This window comes from Trachypithecus francoisi, unplaced genomic scaffold, assembly GCF_009764315.1.
Source record: "Trachypithecus francoisi isolate TF-2019V2 unplaced genomic scaffold, Tfra_2.0 Lachesis_group13, whole genome shotgun sequence".
NCBI classification, from domain to species: domain Eukaryota; kingdom Metazoa; phylum Chordata; class Mammalia; order Primates; family Cercopithecidae; genus Trachypithecus; species Trachypithecus francoisi.
In genome coordinates, this window is record NW_022681458.1 from 91,261,393 (window position 1) to 91,278,209 (window position 16,817).

A 16,817-nucleotide genomic window follows, 5' to 3' on the forward strand; every position below is an offset into this window, starting at 1 on the left:
TCATAGATTGTCTTAATAGAAACGGATCTATTATGACATGTTTTATAGGAAACATTTTGGCATTCTGTTTCATTCCTCTTTTAATGATGTCAAATAATAAAATAACCTCTACTTTTTTGAAGGCTCATTATAAAGCAGATTGGAAGAAAACCATTGCCAAGGGCTACGATTTGAGACCAGATGCCATCCCAATTGTTGCTGCAAAAAGTTCAAGGAATATTGCTAGTGATGTAAGTCTAATTTAAAAGTAGGGCCGGGCGCGGTGGCTCAAGCCTGTAATCCCAGCACTTTGGGAGGCCGAGACGGGCGGATTATGAGGTCAGGAGATCGAGACCATCCTGGCTAACACTGTGAAACCCCGTCTCTACTAAAAAATACAAAAAACTAGCCGGGCGAGGTGGCGGGCGCCTGTAGTCCCAGCTAATCCGGAGGCTGAGGCAGGAGAATGGCGTGAACCCGGGAGGCGGAGCTTGCAGTGAGCTGAGATCCGGCCACTGCACTCCAGCCCGGGCAACAGAGCACGACTCCATCTCAAAAAAAATAAATAAATAAAAAAAATAAAAATAATAATAATAATAATTTAAAAGTAGGAAACTTCCTGTCTGTTTAAAAAACTTCAGGAGTTCAAGACCAGCGTGGGCAATGTAGCAAGATCCTGTCTCTACAGAAATAAAAAAAAAAAATTAGCCAGGTGTGGTGGTGTGTACCTGTAGTCCCAGCTATTTCAGAGGCTGAGATGGGAGGATCTCTTTAACCCAGGAGTTTGAGGCTGCGGTGAGCTGTGACTGCGCCGCTGCACTCCAGCCTGGGTGACAGAGTGAGATCCTATCTCTAAAAAAGAAAAAAAAAATCTGTATGTGATGTATAAGACTGTATTAACTACATAAAGAAGCAAGTAAAGAAATTACAATATAAAAATACTTCCTAAAATCCTAATTGCCAATTACATTGTTTATATTGCCTCACTTAAAATATTTTTCACATATTTAAAAGCTTAATAAAGTTATTACAAAGAAGAAAATTCTTTTTTAAAAACTGTGAAGTATTTGAAACTTTCATTAGTATCATTGTTATGAACTTAAAAGCCACTTTTTATTTGGATTTTGTCTTGGAAAAAGTCATGATATACTAAAATATCACTAAATTAGAAAAGTCTCCAAGTATTTTAAAAGAATTCAGTGTTTTAATTTTATAATTTCCACGAAGGAAAAAACCCCATAGAAATAGGAACATGGAAAACCAGAAAAAATATTTTGCTAATTCTTTCTGGTCTTTCATATTTCTATTTCCATAGATTACATAACAGGATTTTAGTTAATTACTTATAGTTAATTACGTAACAAGATTTTAGTTAATTTTTTTTTTACAAACTAAGTTATATTCATATATGAATTGACATAATGCCTTGAGAGAGTAAAAATGCATTAATTTCAAGATTAATACACTAATTTGTATTAGGGCTGAAATTTACTCATAATTATGCAAATACTTTTTAAGATAATACAAATTAATACTGGAAATATAGTAAAAAGAATACATTGACCAGACATGGTGGCTCACATGTCTAATGCTAGCACTTTGGGAGACTGAGGAGGGAGGACCCCAGAGGCTGCAGCAAGTCATCACTGCACCATTGCACTCTGGCCTGAGGGACAGAGCAAGACCCTGTCTCAAAAAAAAAAAAAAAAAAAAAAGGGTACATCAAATGCTTAATAAGCAAACCTCTCAGGAACATTTGAGTTATTCAAGTAATCTACTTACGAAGAGTATAAATATAAACTATTCCATTATTCCATTCTTAATGATCTCCAGGGCAGGTCTCCAGATGAGCCATTAAAAATATTTTGCTAATTGTTTATTTTAAAATACAAAAAAAAAAAACTTCAATGTTACCTAGATTCAGACTGAAGTTGGCTTTTGCTTTATTTGTTGTATAAGTTCAGTTTATATCAGACTTCTATGCTATCCAACTTCTGTCTGCCCTTTGTTTTCAAATAGTGCAAATATAAGGAAGCCTACGAGAAAGCCAAAGGCAAGCAAGTTGGATTTCGCAGTCTTCAGGATGATCCTAAACTGGTTCACTACATGAATGTGGCCAAAATCCAGTCTGATCGTGAGTACAAAAAGGGCTATGAAGCCAGCAAGACCAAGTACCACACACCTCTGGATATGGTCAGTGTGACAGCTGCAAAGAAATCTCAGGAGGTTGCCACCAACGCCAACTACAGACAGCCATACCACCATTACACTCTCCTGCCCGACGCCTTGAATGTGGAGCACTCCAGGAATGCCATGCAGATTCAGAGCGATGTATGTGCTGGTTACCAAGTTGTTATCCATTTCTAATGGGTGGGAGGGAAAAACAGGAACCACTTACTCCATCCCACACCTGGCTGCACTCACTGTAATTAAGGATTCCCTCCAGAACTTGGAGTTTTAGGATTTCACTCATTTAAACTATAGGTAGCTTTATTGTTAATTTTATATATATGCAAACACATATATTTAAAATGTTGGTGTTACAGCCAAACATACGATATTGTCTATGAAAAATTAGGAGGCTCAAATAGGTGTTATATAATTTTCCTTCCAGTGCAAAATTCTGTTAATTTTTCATTTCTTTTTCTGAAGAAACTTAACTTTTTAAAGGAATTGCTGGGTCAGGATTTCCTGTTCAAAACCACTATGAATGCAATTACTTTTATAATTAATTTCTTCTGAAAGACTGCAGGGAGTAAAAAGCAGATTATTCTCCCCCTCCCAGCTTCCCTTTTTCTTTTTGATTGTAAGTAAATCATGTAGCCAAAGAAACCCAAGGCCTGACTATTTCTGAAATGATTGTTTTTTTCATTGTAAAGAATCTGTACAAATCTGACTTCACCAATTGGATGAAAGGGATCGGCTGGGTCCCCATAGAGTCCCTAGAGGTGGAGAAGGCAAAGAAAGCAGGAGAGATTCTTAGTGAGAAGAAGTATCGCCAGCACCCTGAGAAGCTGAAATTCACGTATGCCATGGACACAATGGAACAGGCACTTAACAAGAGTAACAAACTGAACATGGACAAGGTAAGGACTCATCTGCCAGCCTTGCCCAGGGAACCCTCATGATATTCATGCCATTGAGCCTGGCACTCCCCGTCATCTCCTTCAGTGTTTCTATCTTTCTGATAGTCTTGATGGCGTTGGTGGGAGGGGACTCTATTGCTTACATCATGTTTAGTGCGTTCTCTTTCATAGCGACCCCCTCAGGTCATCGCTCAACAGCATGTTAAGAATGTGACAGAACCACAAAACTCCACATGGTTGTGCAGTGGGGGCAAGATGGTATTTGGTGTTTTGGTAGTAGAGGATTGCCTTATTCAATTTTTTTTCTCATTGTGTGTTTAGTTTACTTGGCCCATCTTTTTGTTATTTCATCCATTTTCTTTTTTTTTTTTTTTTGAGGTGGAGTCTCGCTCTGTGGCCCAGGCTGGAGTGAGTGGCGCGATCTTGGCTCACTGCAAGCTCCGCCTCCCGGGTTCACGCCATTCTCCTGCCTCAGCCTCCCGAGTAGCTGGGACTACAGGCGCCGCCACCACGCTTGGCTAGTTTTTTGTGTTTGTAGTAGAGACGGGGTTTCACCGTGTTAGCCAGGATGGTCTCAATCTCCTGACCTCGTGATCCGCCCGCCTCGGCCTCCCAAAGTGCTGGGATTACAGGCGTGAGCCACTGCGCCCGGCCATTTCATCCATTTTCTAATATCAACATTTAACCTCTTCTACCATGTAGATGTAAATCTCTTCCTCTTGCTAGCATTGGGTCAAACTTGTCCTGCTGTAAAATCATGCACCTGACTTTCTCGTTGCAGAAGCTCTACACTGAAAAATGGAACAAGGACAAGACCACCATTCATGTCATGCCTGACACACCAGATATTTTACTCTCCAAAATAAATCAAATCACCATGAGTGATGTAAGTAGATTAACAACAGTAAAAACTGGGAAGAAGGTTAAAGGGAACTGATACTTACGTCTGCCTTTTTACATGCCAACCACTTTGTAGTCAGGACCTCTATTCTAACCCCAATAACAAGATGCTGTTGTTTTTCTATTTTATTGTTTAGAAACTGTACAAAGCTGGCTGGGAAGAAGAAAAGAAAAAAGGATATGACCTGAGACCTGATGCCATTGCAATAAAGGCTGCAAGAGCCTCTAGAGACATTGCCAGTGATGTAAGCGCTTCCACTGGGCCTTTTTGGGGCTGGGCAAGTAAGAACAAATGTGCCAAGCTTGTGTATACATAGGAGCTGTGGTCAGCTCCATTCAGGGTTGGTGGGAATGCCATCCCATGTGACACACAAGACACCTCCCTTCACCTCATCCAAGTACTCTCTAATCATCTGTTCATTATTTAATGTAAGTAGTGACTGAGTCTTGTTAAAATAAATAGCCTTTAGAGTCTGTTCAAATCACGTGCAATTCTAAGCAAATGTAAAGATGCAATCTACATGTTTTACCAGGAGGCCTATGGCCAGGCCCTCTCTTTAAAGATGCACCATGAGAAATCATGCCTCTGCAGTCTTTTCTGTTACTTAGACAGCTGAGTAGGGAAATCTGCTTTCTAAATCTCTCTAAACCAATTTATGTACACATCTCTTCAATTAACTCTGAGATTATTTTCTTTCCATGGATTCAAGTCTGGGAAAAACAAAATCGAAGTAAAAAGAGTTTGCTCCCTGCCTCTCACGAGTGCCTCCCTTCTAATTTTAGAATAGCTGTAAAACCCTTCATCTAAGACAAAGCTAATGTCACGTAGTGAATGGTACTTTGTTCTCTTTCTTTTACCATTTTCATCACCATCATGTCTTCTCTGTCCACAGTACAAATACAAGCAAGCCTATGAACAAGCCAAAGGGAAACATATTGGTTTCCGGAGCCTGGAAGATGACCCCAAGCTGGTGCACTTCATGCAGGTGGCCAAGATGCAGTCAGACCGGGAGTACAAAAAGGGATACGAGAAATCCAAGACCTCCTTCCACACCCCGGTGGACATGCTCAGTGTGGTGGCTGCCAAGAAGTCTCAGGAAGTGGCCACCAACGCCAACTACAGGAACGTGATCCATACCTACAACATGCTTCCTGATGCCATGAGCTTTGAATTGGCCAAAACTAGGATGCAGATTCAGAGTGATGTATGTGAAAGCCACATTTGCAGAGCACTTACTCTGGATAATAAGTAACCATGAATGACCATAAGTCATGACATTTTGAAAATCCTGAAAGAAATTCATCTGCTGTTTCCCAACATAGTGTTTCATTTGCTACCTTAGATTGAATTCATGTCTTTTAACAAAAGGAGATCAATTCTAGAAACTAAAGTCTTGTTTTCTACTATTGTTGCTGTGAGCATTGTTGGATGTTGAATTCCACAACAGCAAATGGAACTTCATTTCAGAAAGAGTGTATTGAAAGAAATATATGTAGCAAAGGTGGTCAAAAGCATAATAGGCTTTTAATAGAGGAATAAAAGGGAAAGTAAGAAATCAGATAACCTGATAGCTCCAGCCCCTCCCTCCCAACCGGGTTTCATTCTACCACTTCTAACTTTGCAATTGCCTACCTTACTAATGAAATTTTTTGAGAAGGTGATGACTGATGCAGCTTTTGGACTAAATGTAAGAAAGACTGAGAAGGAATAGAGCCAAGAATTTAGCTAAAGAGGCCATTTGATGGTTGGAGAGGTGAATTAAGTTACAAACCCAAAGCAAGCCTACCAAAGCAAGCCTATGTTTATCTTTGGGAATGTGAGGACTGAGCTGTTAATTGCCAGGGAGGTAATAAGTGCCTGAATGAAAGCAACCATGGTACAGTTGTAGAGAGAAATGTCAAAGCTGAGGAGCAAAAAATGAAATTTACACAAAGTACCAGGAAGGTTTCTGGCATACCTGAGGGAATTGTAATGGTGCTGGGTGATCAAAGACAGTGAAAGGGAAAGATGGGGTTTCCAGAGTCATCTATTAACCAAAGGGCCTTGGGAGTTTTTGTAAGAAAGGTCAGCATAGTTGCTTTTCTCAAGGAGATAACAGTCACCTGGCAGATGAATCTATGTGGTATTTCTTAGTACTTTTTCTTTATGAAGGCATTGAGAAAAACAAATCACAAAGACATTTCTGCTTATTTTTTAGTTTATCATGCAAGGAAATATAAAAAGGATAAAATTTTAGGGACGAAATGGTTGAAGTTCATCATGCTATTGGTTAAATACCAATATTCTAGCAAATATTGAAGTGGAAAAGTTACAAATGAAGTGGAAGTTATAGAATATTAAACACACACTTGGAATTCTTGGAAAGTTTCAGTTTCTTCTCGTTATTTTCCTCTTTTGCAGAATCAGTACAAGGCTGACTATGCTGACTTCATGAAGGGCATTGGATGGCTCCCTCTGGGCTCCCTGGAAGCGGAGAAAAACAAGAAAGCCATGGAGATTATTAGTGAAAAGAAGTACCGCCAGCACCCAGACACTTTGAAGTATTCCACACTGATGGACTCGATGAACATGGTTTTGGCCCAGAATAATGCAAAAATTATGAACGAAGTAAGTCTTTTAATAATGCAGTGTTTCATAGGCATCAGAGAGAATCCAGGTATAACTTACATTTAATCCACAGGCTTTGCTAATACAGTTATAGGGCATCACACCTGAGGTTATTTTACCTAGAAAAAGAGTCTTGTGGTTAAAAAAAAAAAAAAAGATAGGAATTATTTCTAACTAGTAGTCTCAAATCTTCAATGGACCATCCTATCTTATTGCCATAACCAAATAAATAGGGACTTTTTCATTTATTGCACCTCTTGAAAATGAGTCCTATTTGTCTAAGGTGAAGTTTAATAAACATTCATAACACTGAATCAGCCGATTTCCTGATGGCAGCTGGTGTTGCAAACCACCCCCCAAAGCCCAGTTTCCTTTCTGTTTTGATGGGATCAAAGAAAATTCCAAGATTATATGGCTGTAGCAGCATTTCAAACCAGAATGTTCTCTGGGCAATCTTGAGGGCAGTTGTTCTACATCAGTGTTCCCTTGGGTCACGAATTATTCCAGCTTTTAGAAAAGCCTTTCTCCATTTTTACATTGATTTGCAATAAGAGATCAAAACCAACAAGTACAATCAACCTTGAACATCTGTTTTTGAAGTTAAAAATAATAAAATAACTGCAGCAGCACTGGTAGATCAAAATGAGAAATGCCTTTGATTAACATAATAGAGAAAAAGATGATTTGGATCTAAACATGAAACCGTTGCAGAAAATAATGGCCCTAGTTGTGCTAGAAAGATAGAACTGGATTATGCTAAGCCACAGAGTAAACCCCCTGGAGTCTTCAGAGAATTGAATGATTTGTGGAGATCAATCTCCTTGAAAGGGACCTGCCTCAAAGACAAGGCACAAATTTCTGTGCCTCTTTTAAGATTTAGAATCTAAACTATGAGGATATCTATTTTTTTTTCAGTGTTAGTGATTAACATTTCAGAATAACGATGCCAAGAGGAGAATCATAGAGCTAACATGCACTAGCACTGAGAGACATCTTGATGATCATCAAGTTGAATCCTCCCACTGCAGAATTGAGAAAAGAACAGCCCAGAGAAGCAAAGCACCTCCCAAAAGGGTACACAGCAGGTCAACAGCGGGGTCTGGACTAGAACAGGGATTCTGATAACTAGACACTGCTCTTTTCACTAGCATTTCACTGCCCAATACTGTTACTACTAGCCACATGTGTTGATTTATGTTTGTATAAATCATATTAATAATTCAGTTTCTCATTCACATTAGCTACATTTCAAGTACTCAATCGAGTTCTACCATATTGGATTATGCAGAACATTTCCATCATTGCAGAAAGTTCTGTTGCATAGTGCTGGTCTAAAACAAGGTTCAGAAAAATGACTGTTTTTGTAAATAAAGTTTTATAGTTACACAACCACAGCTGTTTTGTCAGCGTGTGGTCTCTGGCTGCTTTTGGACTACAGTAGCAGAGTTGAGTAGCTAATGACAGCAGTTTTGTAGCCCACAAGGCCTGAAATTTAAAGAATTTCTGTCTATACAGAAAAAGTTTGCCAACCACTAGCCCAGAAGAAGGTTATTCTTATTTTAATTAAGACAGACTAAAAGAGATAGCATTTTTCATCTATTGCATTTGCAAAAATTGAAAAGCTGTGTTACACACAATATCTGTAAGGGAGTTTCTGTTAAAGCAAACTTTTAATGGGCCATTTGTTAATGTTTGTTGAAATTTAAAATTCGGGTATCATTACCCTGTAGAAATCCTTATACATGTGTGCAAAGATATACATACGTACATACACACAAGAATACGTTTGCAGTTTAGGGTTTCTGAAAGGAGATGCTGAGATGAAAATTCGAGTACAGAGTATTTTTTAGGGATCCTAGTCCTTGGGAGGAAGGACTAGGCAGGAGGAGAAGTTGAACAGTGATGCTGGCATGACAAAGGCTTGCCCAGTCCCACAGAGGGCTCTCAAGTGTCTCTGTGGTAGAGACCTGCATTGAGCTGAAATGGCGAGATCTTTGTACACCCACTTCGATGAGCTGTTGAGTGTGGTTATCTGGGAAGCACACACTCTTGAGTGAGATAGCTGATGACTAGAGACTGGCAAAAGTTGGGGAATCAGGTCCTTCCTTGAATGGGTATATTGGTGGCACATCTCCATGTCCACCACAAGGATCATGACATTGCTTGTAGTAGAAAAAGGCTAGAGGCCATAAGTTAAATATTCATCAACAGAGAACTGGTTAACTTAATTAGATTATACCTCCTAATGAAATACTATGTAGCTCTACAAATGAATGAAATAAATTATTTTAAGAAGTTGTTCAAAGATGTCTCTATTATTAAGTTAAAAATCAAGATGTAGAACATGACTTCATGTATATTTTAAAAGGACTATATGTGTGTTTTAATGTACATAGAAAATTTTAGGAGGCAAATGCTACCTCCATGCTGTAAGGTAAGGGGATAAAGCATTTTTACTTTCCATCTTATATCCTCCCTACTGTATTGCTTGAATAAGCAACTTTTCCATTAAAATTTTTTTGGGCCAGGTGCAGTGGCTCATGCCTGTAATAATAGCACTTTGGGAGGTGAAGGCAGGTGGATTGCTTGAGCTCAGGAGTTTGAAACCAGCCTGGGCAACATGGCAAAAACCCATCTCTATGAAAAATACAAAAATTAACCAGGCATGGTAGTACATGCCTGTAGTCCCAGCTACTCAGGAGGCTGAGGTGGGAGGATGGATTGTTTGAGCCTGGAAGGTGGAGGATGCAGTAAGCCATAATTGCACTACTGCACTCCAGCCTGGGTGACAGCATGAGACTCCGTCTCAAAAATAATGAATACATTAAACCTAGTTAATCAAACCACATGAAATATTGATATATATGTGTACAATGATATGTATGTACTAAGTAAGCTTCTTTTAAGATTTTAAACACTAATTTACACTGTTTTCTTCCTAGCATCTCTACAAACAAGCATGGGAGGCTGATAAAACCAAAGTCCACATCATGCCTGATATCCCCCAGATTATTTTGGCAAAGGCAAATGCAATTAATATGAGTGATGTAAGTATAGTTCCTCCTGTTGTCATCTTTCTCTCCAGCAGATTTCAACCAGTAAGAACAAATTAATTAATATCTCTCTCAGTTATGGGAGTGAATGTTTTAAAAATAATGGTGGAAATCCACACATGAGGCTCTTTCTCTTTCTAATTTTGCTTTGCGGAGTTGGAGTAGGCCTGTCGATGGGGTTGGGCCAAGCAGTAAGAATTTGAAGGGTGATTGGATTTTGTTCTAGGGGGGCACTCCTTATTAAATTGAGAGATTTGGTAGAAAGAAACAGGCTCGGGGGCCAGGAGAAGAGAAAAAGGAAATGAGAGTTCTGGAATTTCGTTCTTAGAGAGCCCTTCCATCAAACCTTTGAGATGGTTCTGAAAAAGGGGTTAAATGGAAAGGGAAGAAGAACACTTTGAAGAATTTGGGGCAAACCCCACAACAAGGAATGTGCAACACTTGTTAGAAAATGTATCGATGTTTTATTTCATTTCCTTTTTCGTCTAATCATAGTAGCTAGGAAATCTTCTAATCCTACCTATTTTTTTTTTTTGTTTCTTTGTTTGAATTCCACAGAGATTTGGAATAGCTGAGTTTTTCTTTAATTGTAGATTCCACATTATTATACAAATAAAAGTGCTGATTATAAAACAGTGACTTTTCTTTTGATGTAAGAATAGGGCTGTTTTGTAGTCTTCCTTTAACTCTTATTTGCATCAATAAGAATCTCCAGGACTTTCACATTTTTAAAGTATATTTACAACCTGATAGAGACCAGTAACTTTTAGTTTTTTCTGGTAGTTTCTTGAAAACATGTTTAAGTTTGTTACAGATTGTTTTTCAAACACAGTTATGTTACTTGTAAGAACATTCAGCCACTAAAGCACCAATGAAGCATTCTGCTCAAAAACAAAAAAAAGACGCCACAGTGGTAGTTTACTCTTCTAAAATAAATCCAGGCTTTCATATTTAGAAGAAAACTCTTCCCTTTGCCTCTCTTTACAGAAACTCTACAAACTTTCCTTGGAAGAGTCTAAAAAGAAAGGCTATGATCTCAGACCGGATGCAATTCCTATCAAAGCTGCTAAGGCTTCCAGAGATATTGCAAGTGATGTAAGTCCGAAGGAAAGCAGTCACCTGGCTGGGGGTTTCTAGGGAACCGAAATAATAAGATTGAGTTCTGGAAACACTGAGTGGACACAATATGAAAAACAGTGGGTCTCACTCTCTGTGAATGCTTCTTAACCTTGCTTTTGTGTGTTCTCTGATATTTCTGAAAAAACACCAAGCTAACCACATGGTGACCCTCATAGATATCAGCTCCCTGACTCATGAGATCTAGATACACTTACTTTGAATCTGTCACTAGGCTATGGCTTGTAGAAATTCAAAGCCCTTCACTAAGCTTTCTTGGTGAAAGTCTCATATTGTTCTTGCCTCCTGCTTCTTCAGAGATGATTTTTCTCTCAGGATGTCTCATGGATGCAAGAGTGCTGATCATCTGGGCTCATGATGGTTGATAAGTAAATAATCAGGAACTGTTGCAAACCAGTTGTTAAACCATCGGTGGCTTCATGTCAGCTATGATGAGCGTATTTACACAACAGAAATTGGCAAACACTACAAAGTGAGGCTTTTCCCGCACTGTGCGGCAAAAAGCAGGTGTACCAACACATCACTGTCATAACATGCCACCTATATGAAACTCAGTTCTTTCATTTGGTTGTTTCCACAAGAAATCCACTCACAGGGAGCATTTAATGACTTGGAGGTCCTGGGAGGAGCACATTTCAAAACACTCTTTCCTTGGTCACCCATCAGTTTTACTTTCTTTCCTCTTCATCTCTATTCTTCATCTTCCCTACCTATCCAGCCCATCCCACTCTCTCTTATTATCCCGAGAACTCCAAATTCTTCTCCCTTCTATTACGCTGGAGTAATTTGGTTCTACTAGCTTCTACCCCCAACTTGCACATGCAATCCCACAAGGAGATAGGCAGAAAAAGAAGCTCTCTATGGATCAAGATCTCCCCTCTATAGAAGAAAGTTGAGATGATAAATAGGACAATTTCTTCCCCCATTATAGCAGTTTAGAGAGTCTTAAAGGAAAAGGAGCTCCACGAATATAAAGCTATTCTAAAATTACACTCTGTGTCTCATAATTGAACCTTTTCTCATCAGTAAATGACTGACAGGATAATTTCTCAGGGCAGTAATAAGAGAAATGTTCTTTTTTTTTTTTTCCTTCATTTTCTGTGTTCTTTTTACCCACTAAAGGCCTCTTTAGCACTAACAGCAAAGTACATGCATAAGTTAGTGTAATGCATCATCACAAGGTCTGGGTTCTAATCCTCAGTGGCCTCAACAAGTTGCTCAGCAATCTGGGTCTCAGCTTATTCATCTACAAAATGAGGGCAGTAATAAGAACTTTGCTATCTACCTCACAAGGGAGAGTTGTATTCAGTTACATCAATAAATATGAAAAATGCGTTCGTGAACTATAGAGCTCTATACAAATATAATTTTAATTATATTTTATAATTACACAAAAATATAGCATATTGACACTAGACTGATTTTTAGTCAAAGGAATCGCTCTGTATAAAAACTCGTATTTTCTTCACAGTATAAATACAAGCATGATTATGAAAAAGCAAAGGGGAAAATGGTTGGTTTCCGCAGTCTCGAGGATGATCCCAAATTAGTCCATTCCATGCAAGTGGCTAAGATGCAATCTGATCGGGAGTACAAGAAAAACTATGAGAACACAAAGACCAGCTACCACACCCCTGCCGACATGCTCAGTGTCACGGCTGCCAAGGATGCCCAAGCCAACATCACCAACACTAACTACAAGCACCTGATTCACAAGTACATCCTCCTTCCAGATGCAATGAACATTGAACTGACCAGGAATATGAATCACATACAGAGTGATGTAAGGCTTTCTTCTACTTGGGTGATGGTTGGAATCCTCGCATGGGAAGGGAGATCACAGTCTGTTTACATGCCATGCTTTTGTGTCTAAATGGATAAGATAAAGTAGAATTTGCTTGTCTTCTTTATAGAATGAATATAAGCAAGATTACAATGAATGGTACAAAGGGCTTGGCTGGAGTCCGGCAGGTTCTCTGGAAGTGGAGAAGGCCAAGAAAGCAACTGAATATGCCAGTGATCAGAAATACCGCCAGCACCCGAGCAACTTCCAGTTTAAGAAGCTGACTGATTCCATGGACATGGTGCTTGCCAAGCAGAATGCGCATACCATGAACAAGGTACACAGAACAGTGGCCGTCCACACAGCTCCCACATGAGGAAAGGCTAGCAGGCTCTGGTTCTTGTTTGGAGAAATCCAATTCAGGTTCATCATTCCTAGGTAGTGGCAAACCGTTCCAGATCATTCCCCTACACCATCTTCTTCTTCTGCCCACCTCTTATTTTTTTTCTTCTCTTGACCTAGTTGGGTTAGAAATTATTTATATTTTTAATTATTATATCTTCAATACTTTCCATTGTAGAAAACAGAAAATACTTAAAAGATTATTTTTTAAAATCTGAGTTTGTTTTTAGAGTCTTTTCTGAATTATATGCTACTTAGTTATTACTTTACTACGTCAAATTGAATGCATTCAAGTACTAATATATAAATACATATTTTTCTTTCCTGCTTGTCCCAGTTACTCTAATTTCATGTCTTTTTTTCCCACTTCCTAGTATTTATACACCGCTGATTGGAATAAAGATAAGACCAATGTTCACGTGATGCCTGATACACCAGATATTTTACAAGCCAAGCAGAATCAAACACTGTATAGTCAGGTAAAGCTACATAAAAATTACTTGTAAGGGTTTTGTATTGAAACTTATGAACTTATAAAATAATGTAATAGTAAATACTGATATAAATGTTGAAGCAATGAAAGTTTGGAAATGACACACTGATTAGCCCAGGATGTTGCAAAATAGAGTGGTTAAGAGCAAAGGCTTCAGCCACAACTGTATACTTCATGGACCAGGTTCTGTGTCTGTTTATCTCTGTGTTCATTGTGTTTGATACCAAGCAGGAAATCAATAGATAATTGTTGAAAAAAAATTGCATCAAACAACCAGGTGTGAGGTGTGATGACATGCACCTGTAGTCCTAGCTACTCAGGAAGGTGAGGCAGGAGGATCCCTTGAGCCCAGAAGTTTGAATCCAGTTTGGACAACATTGGGAGACCCTGTCTCTAATAAATAAACACATAAATAAGGTAAAAATTACATCAAACAGACTTGATATGAGTTTTGGCTTTGCCATTTTTGAGATGTATGATACTGGGTAACTCAATTACCTGTCTAAATCTCACTTTCCTCATCCCTAAAGTTGGGACCATAAACGTACCTATGACATTGGATTGCCATGAGGACTAAATGGGAAATTCTGTGTAAGATCCTCAACACAGTGCTTGGCCCATGGAAAGTACTGGATAACTATGAGCTATTTTTGTTATTACCCAGTTCTAACACATATACATCCATTCAATCAGTAAAGTCAACTCAGAAAGATTGCAACTAAATTATTGCAATTTATAAAAAGCATTTCATCATTTATTGCTTTTATCCCTTAGCTAATTAAAATGTTGTGACCTGTTTTTCTTTTTATTAGCAATTATCTTAATATCTATCTTCAAAATAGTAAGCCAAGGCAGTATTTAACAGCAGTGAGAAAAGTACCTGATATGACCATATTGTTTCTGAACAGCAGAGGCTGTGATAAAATATACCACCAGGATTCTCACAGCCAAAAAAGATTAAAGTCAGGTCATATGATGCTGAGTCAGTGCTTTTTCTACTCCTTTAAACAACTTGTTTTATTATTATCCGTATCTTTAAATATAGGGTAGATGATGTTTGATCTGATATTCACGCTGTAGGTAAACTTTTCCCTAATAATCTGCTGAGATTCTTTATATAAACAGAATAATGCTGAAGAATATCTTTAATTTTCAGAAACTCTATAAACTTGGATGGGAAGAAGCTTTGAAGAAAGGCTATGATCTCCCAGTTGATGCGATTTCTGTACAGCTAGCTAAAGCTTCAAGAGACATTGCTAGTGATGTGAGTACTAGTTTGAGTTCTAGAAGGATGTATTTTTATCTGAATCAGGTAACTTGATGTCAGTAACTATTTTTATAGATAGGATTTACCTTTCGAAATATAATGCTTCCTTCATTTTCTTCTACCCTCTTCATTTATCCAGAGTTCACTCTTCTTTTTCACTGTTCGTATGTCAAAAGGGGCTTCCTGAATAGAGGTCGGGCCAGAAGACCTCTAAGATCCATTAGAGTAAGGTACTCTACCTGGGGATGTCACAAAGGACCCAAGATTGCAAGTTTTCCCTACTTTCCTGAAAATATAGTTTTCCTGTTTTCTACTTGTCTATTTTAGATAAATTCAAAGTGCCAGATAATAAATCAACCTCAACAAACTGATGCTGATAGATTTTATATGCACATATTTTAAAATAGGCGTCAGTTATTTCAGTTTAACCCATTTTGCACTTGTATAATATAATTGTAATAAATTACCTTGGGACATAAAAAATCCAAGAAGGTCCAGAAATTTAGAAATAAGGGTTTACTTAATTCTTCTTTCTGCTGAAAATCTGGTCTAAAGTTCATAGACTCACTCTCTCTCCCAAAGGTAGATTCTAGTTATGATTAGAAACGGTAGCAAATCTGGTGAAAAACTAGGTATTGTCTCTACTGGTTAATTTTTTACAAGTATTTTACTTAGATATTCTGCGTATTGCTAGCATATCATTTTGTGAATCCCAAAACTTAACCACAAAAGTTCAGAAGGTCTTGGTTATAGTGAATAAATTACCAGGATTTCATAGGGAAGCAGGACCTCTTAATTAAAATCTTTAAAAGAAAACAGGGATTTGGTTAATATGAGGTTGAAGTACAAAGTGGAGGAAAAGAGTGCCTAAAAATGGAATCTGACAATAAATTCTAAGAACATAAGGGAAGATTTTATTTAATTCACTTAATTTCTGGCACTCCAGAAATGTGGGAAAACTAATATGATGATATATTATTACTCACTCTCCAGCTTGCAGGTCATTCCCTTATTAAAATAAATCAGCGAGATGATAAGCCTAAAGCAATAATGATGTGTAAACTCATTTTCATTTAATGCTATATGCTAAAGATAGTTTAGGAATTGAAGAAATAACATCAATAATTTCATAACAACTCAACATTTGATAGTACCTCATTTCTTTTTGTGTGAACCCATTAATTCGAACCTTTTGAAATCTTACTCTCAAATGAACTATTAGTGAACTTTCCCACTATTATAGAGATGTATTTTCCTCAATTTCAAATGTCCTTGTATTTATAAAATTTCAGAAAATTAAAACAATTTTTATAAGTATTTAATTTAATGAATTAGAATCACAGAATTTAGAGTTGGAAGATAAAGGACATTTAATCTAATCTCCCACTCAGCATCCTACCTTCTCTCCATCTCCAAAAGTCTGTAGATACTTAAAAATATAAGAATTTTGGAGGCTGGGTGCAGTGGTTCCCTCCCGTAATCTCAGCACTTTGGGAGGCCAAGACAAGAAGATCATTTGAAGCCAGGAGTTCAAGACCAGCCTGGGCAACATAGTGAGACTCTTTCTTTACAAAAAATAAAAAATTAGCCGGGCATGGTGGTGCGTGCCTGGAATCCCAGCTACTTGGGAGGCTGAGATGGGAGAATCACTTGAGCTCGGAAGGTTGAGGCTTTAGTGAGCCATGATCACACCATTGCACTCCAGCTTGGGCAATGGAGCAAGACGGTGTCTCAAAAATAAAAAAATTCTTTAAAGGAATTTTGGAGTCCTTCAGGGCACGTCATTTCTTTGTTAGATCATTTCCAGTTGCCATTATATAGCTTTTTATTTTTACCTAAATAATTTACTGATAAGCTCTAGATCTCTGTTCTACAATACCACAAGTAGCCTATTTCCACTTCCACTTGATAGCTCTTCAGACTTTTTCATATTTGCCCTCCTTTGGTTTCAGTTTTATACATTCTTCAATCTTCTGATCATTCTACTTGTAATTTATGCTGTTTTTTCAAAACTCCTGTCAGAATAGAATCCCTCAAAGTTTAGTGTTGTTTTCTTGATACAGGAGGTCAGTTCAGAGAGCTTATTTGTGTCCCATACAGAATCTACGG

General features: G+C 38.0%; 1 protein-coding gene and 1 long non-coding RNA gene across 36 annotated transcripts in view; one reads left to right on the forward strand and one right to left on the reverse strand.

Moving 5' to 3' along the window:
* The window catches only part of NEB (nebulin), a 232,207-nt gene that overhangs the window by 67,927 nt on the left and 147,463 nt on the right, over positions 1 to 16,817 (forward strand). For all 35 annotated transcript variants that reach the window (XM_033231530.1, XM_033231492.1, XM_033231495.1 and 32 more), the window contains 13 exons: positions 123 to 230; positions 1,999 to 2,310; positions 2,859 to 3,065; positions 3,847 to 3,951; positions 4,103 to 4,210; positions 4,859 to 5,170; positions 6,367 to 6,573; positions 9,516 to 9,620; positions 10,614 to 10,721; positions 12,235 to 12,546; positions 12,677 to 12,883; positions 13,323 to 13,427; positions 14,598 to 14,705. In XM_033231530.1, the coding sequence (XP_033087421.1) occupies positions 123 to 230; positions 1,999 to 2,310; positions 2,859 to 3,065; positions 3,847 to 3,951; positions 4,103 to 4,210; positions 4,859 to 5,170; positions 6,367 to 6,573; positions 9,516 to 9,620; positions 10,614 to 10,721; positions 12,235 to 12,546; positions 12,677 to 12,883; positions 13,323 to 13,427; positions 14,598 to 14,705 (2,304 nt within the window). The remainder of the gene's footprint in view (positions 1 to 122; positions 231 to 1,998; positions 2,311 to 2,858; positions 3,066 to 3,846; positions 3,952 to 4,102; positions 4,211 to 4,858; positions 5,171 to 6,366; positions 6,574 to 9,515; positions 9,621 to 10,613; positions 10,722 to 12,234; positions 12,547 to 12,676; positions 12,884 to 13,322; positions 13,428 to 14,597; positions 14,706 to 16,817) is intronic.
* Positions 6,142 to 6,694, reverse strand: LOC117095008. Its single transcript, XR_004441773.1, has 2 exons — positions 6,634 to 6,694; positions 6,142 to 6,429 (listed from the first exon to the last, which is right to left on the reverse strand). It is a non-coding gene; the product is annotated as an uncharacterized LOC117095008 (long non-coding RNA).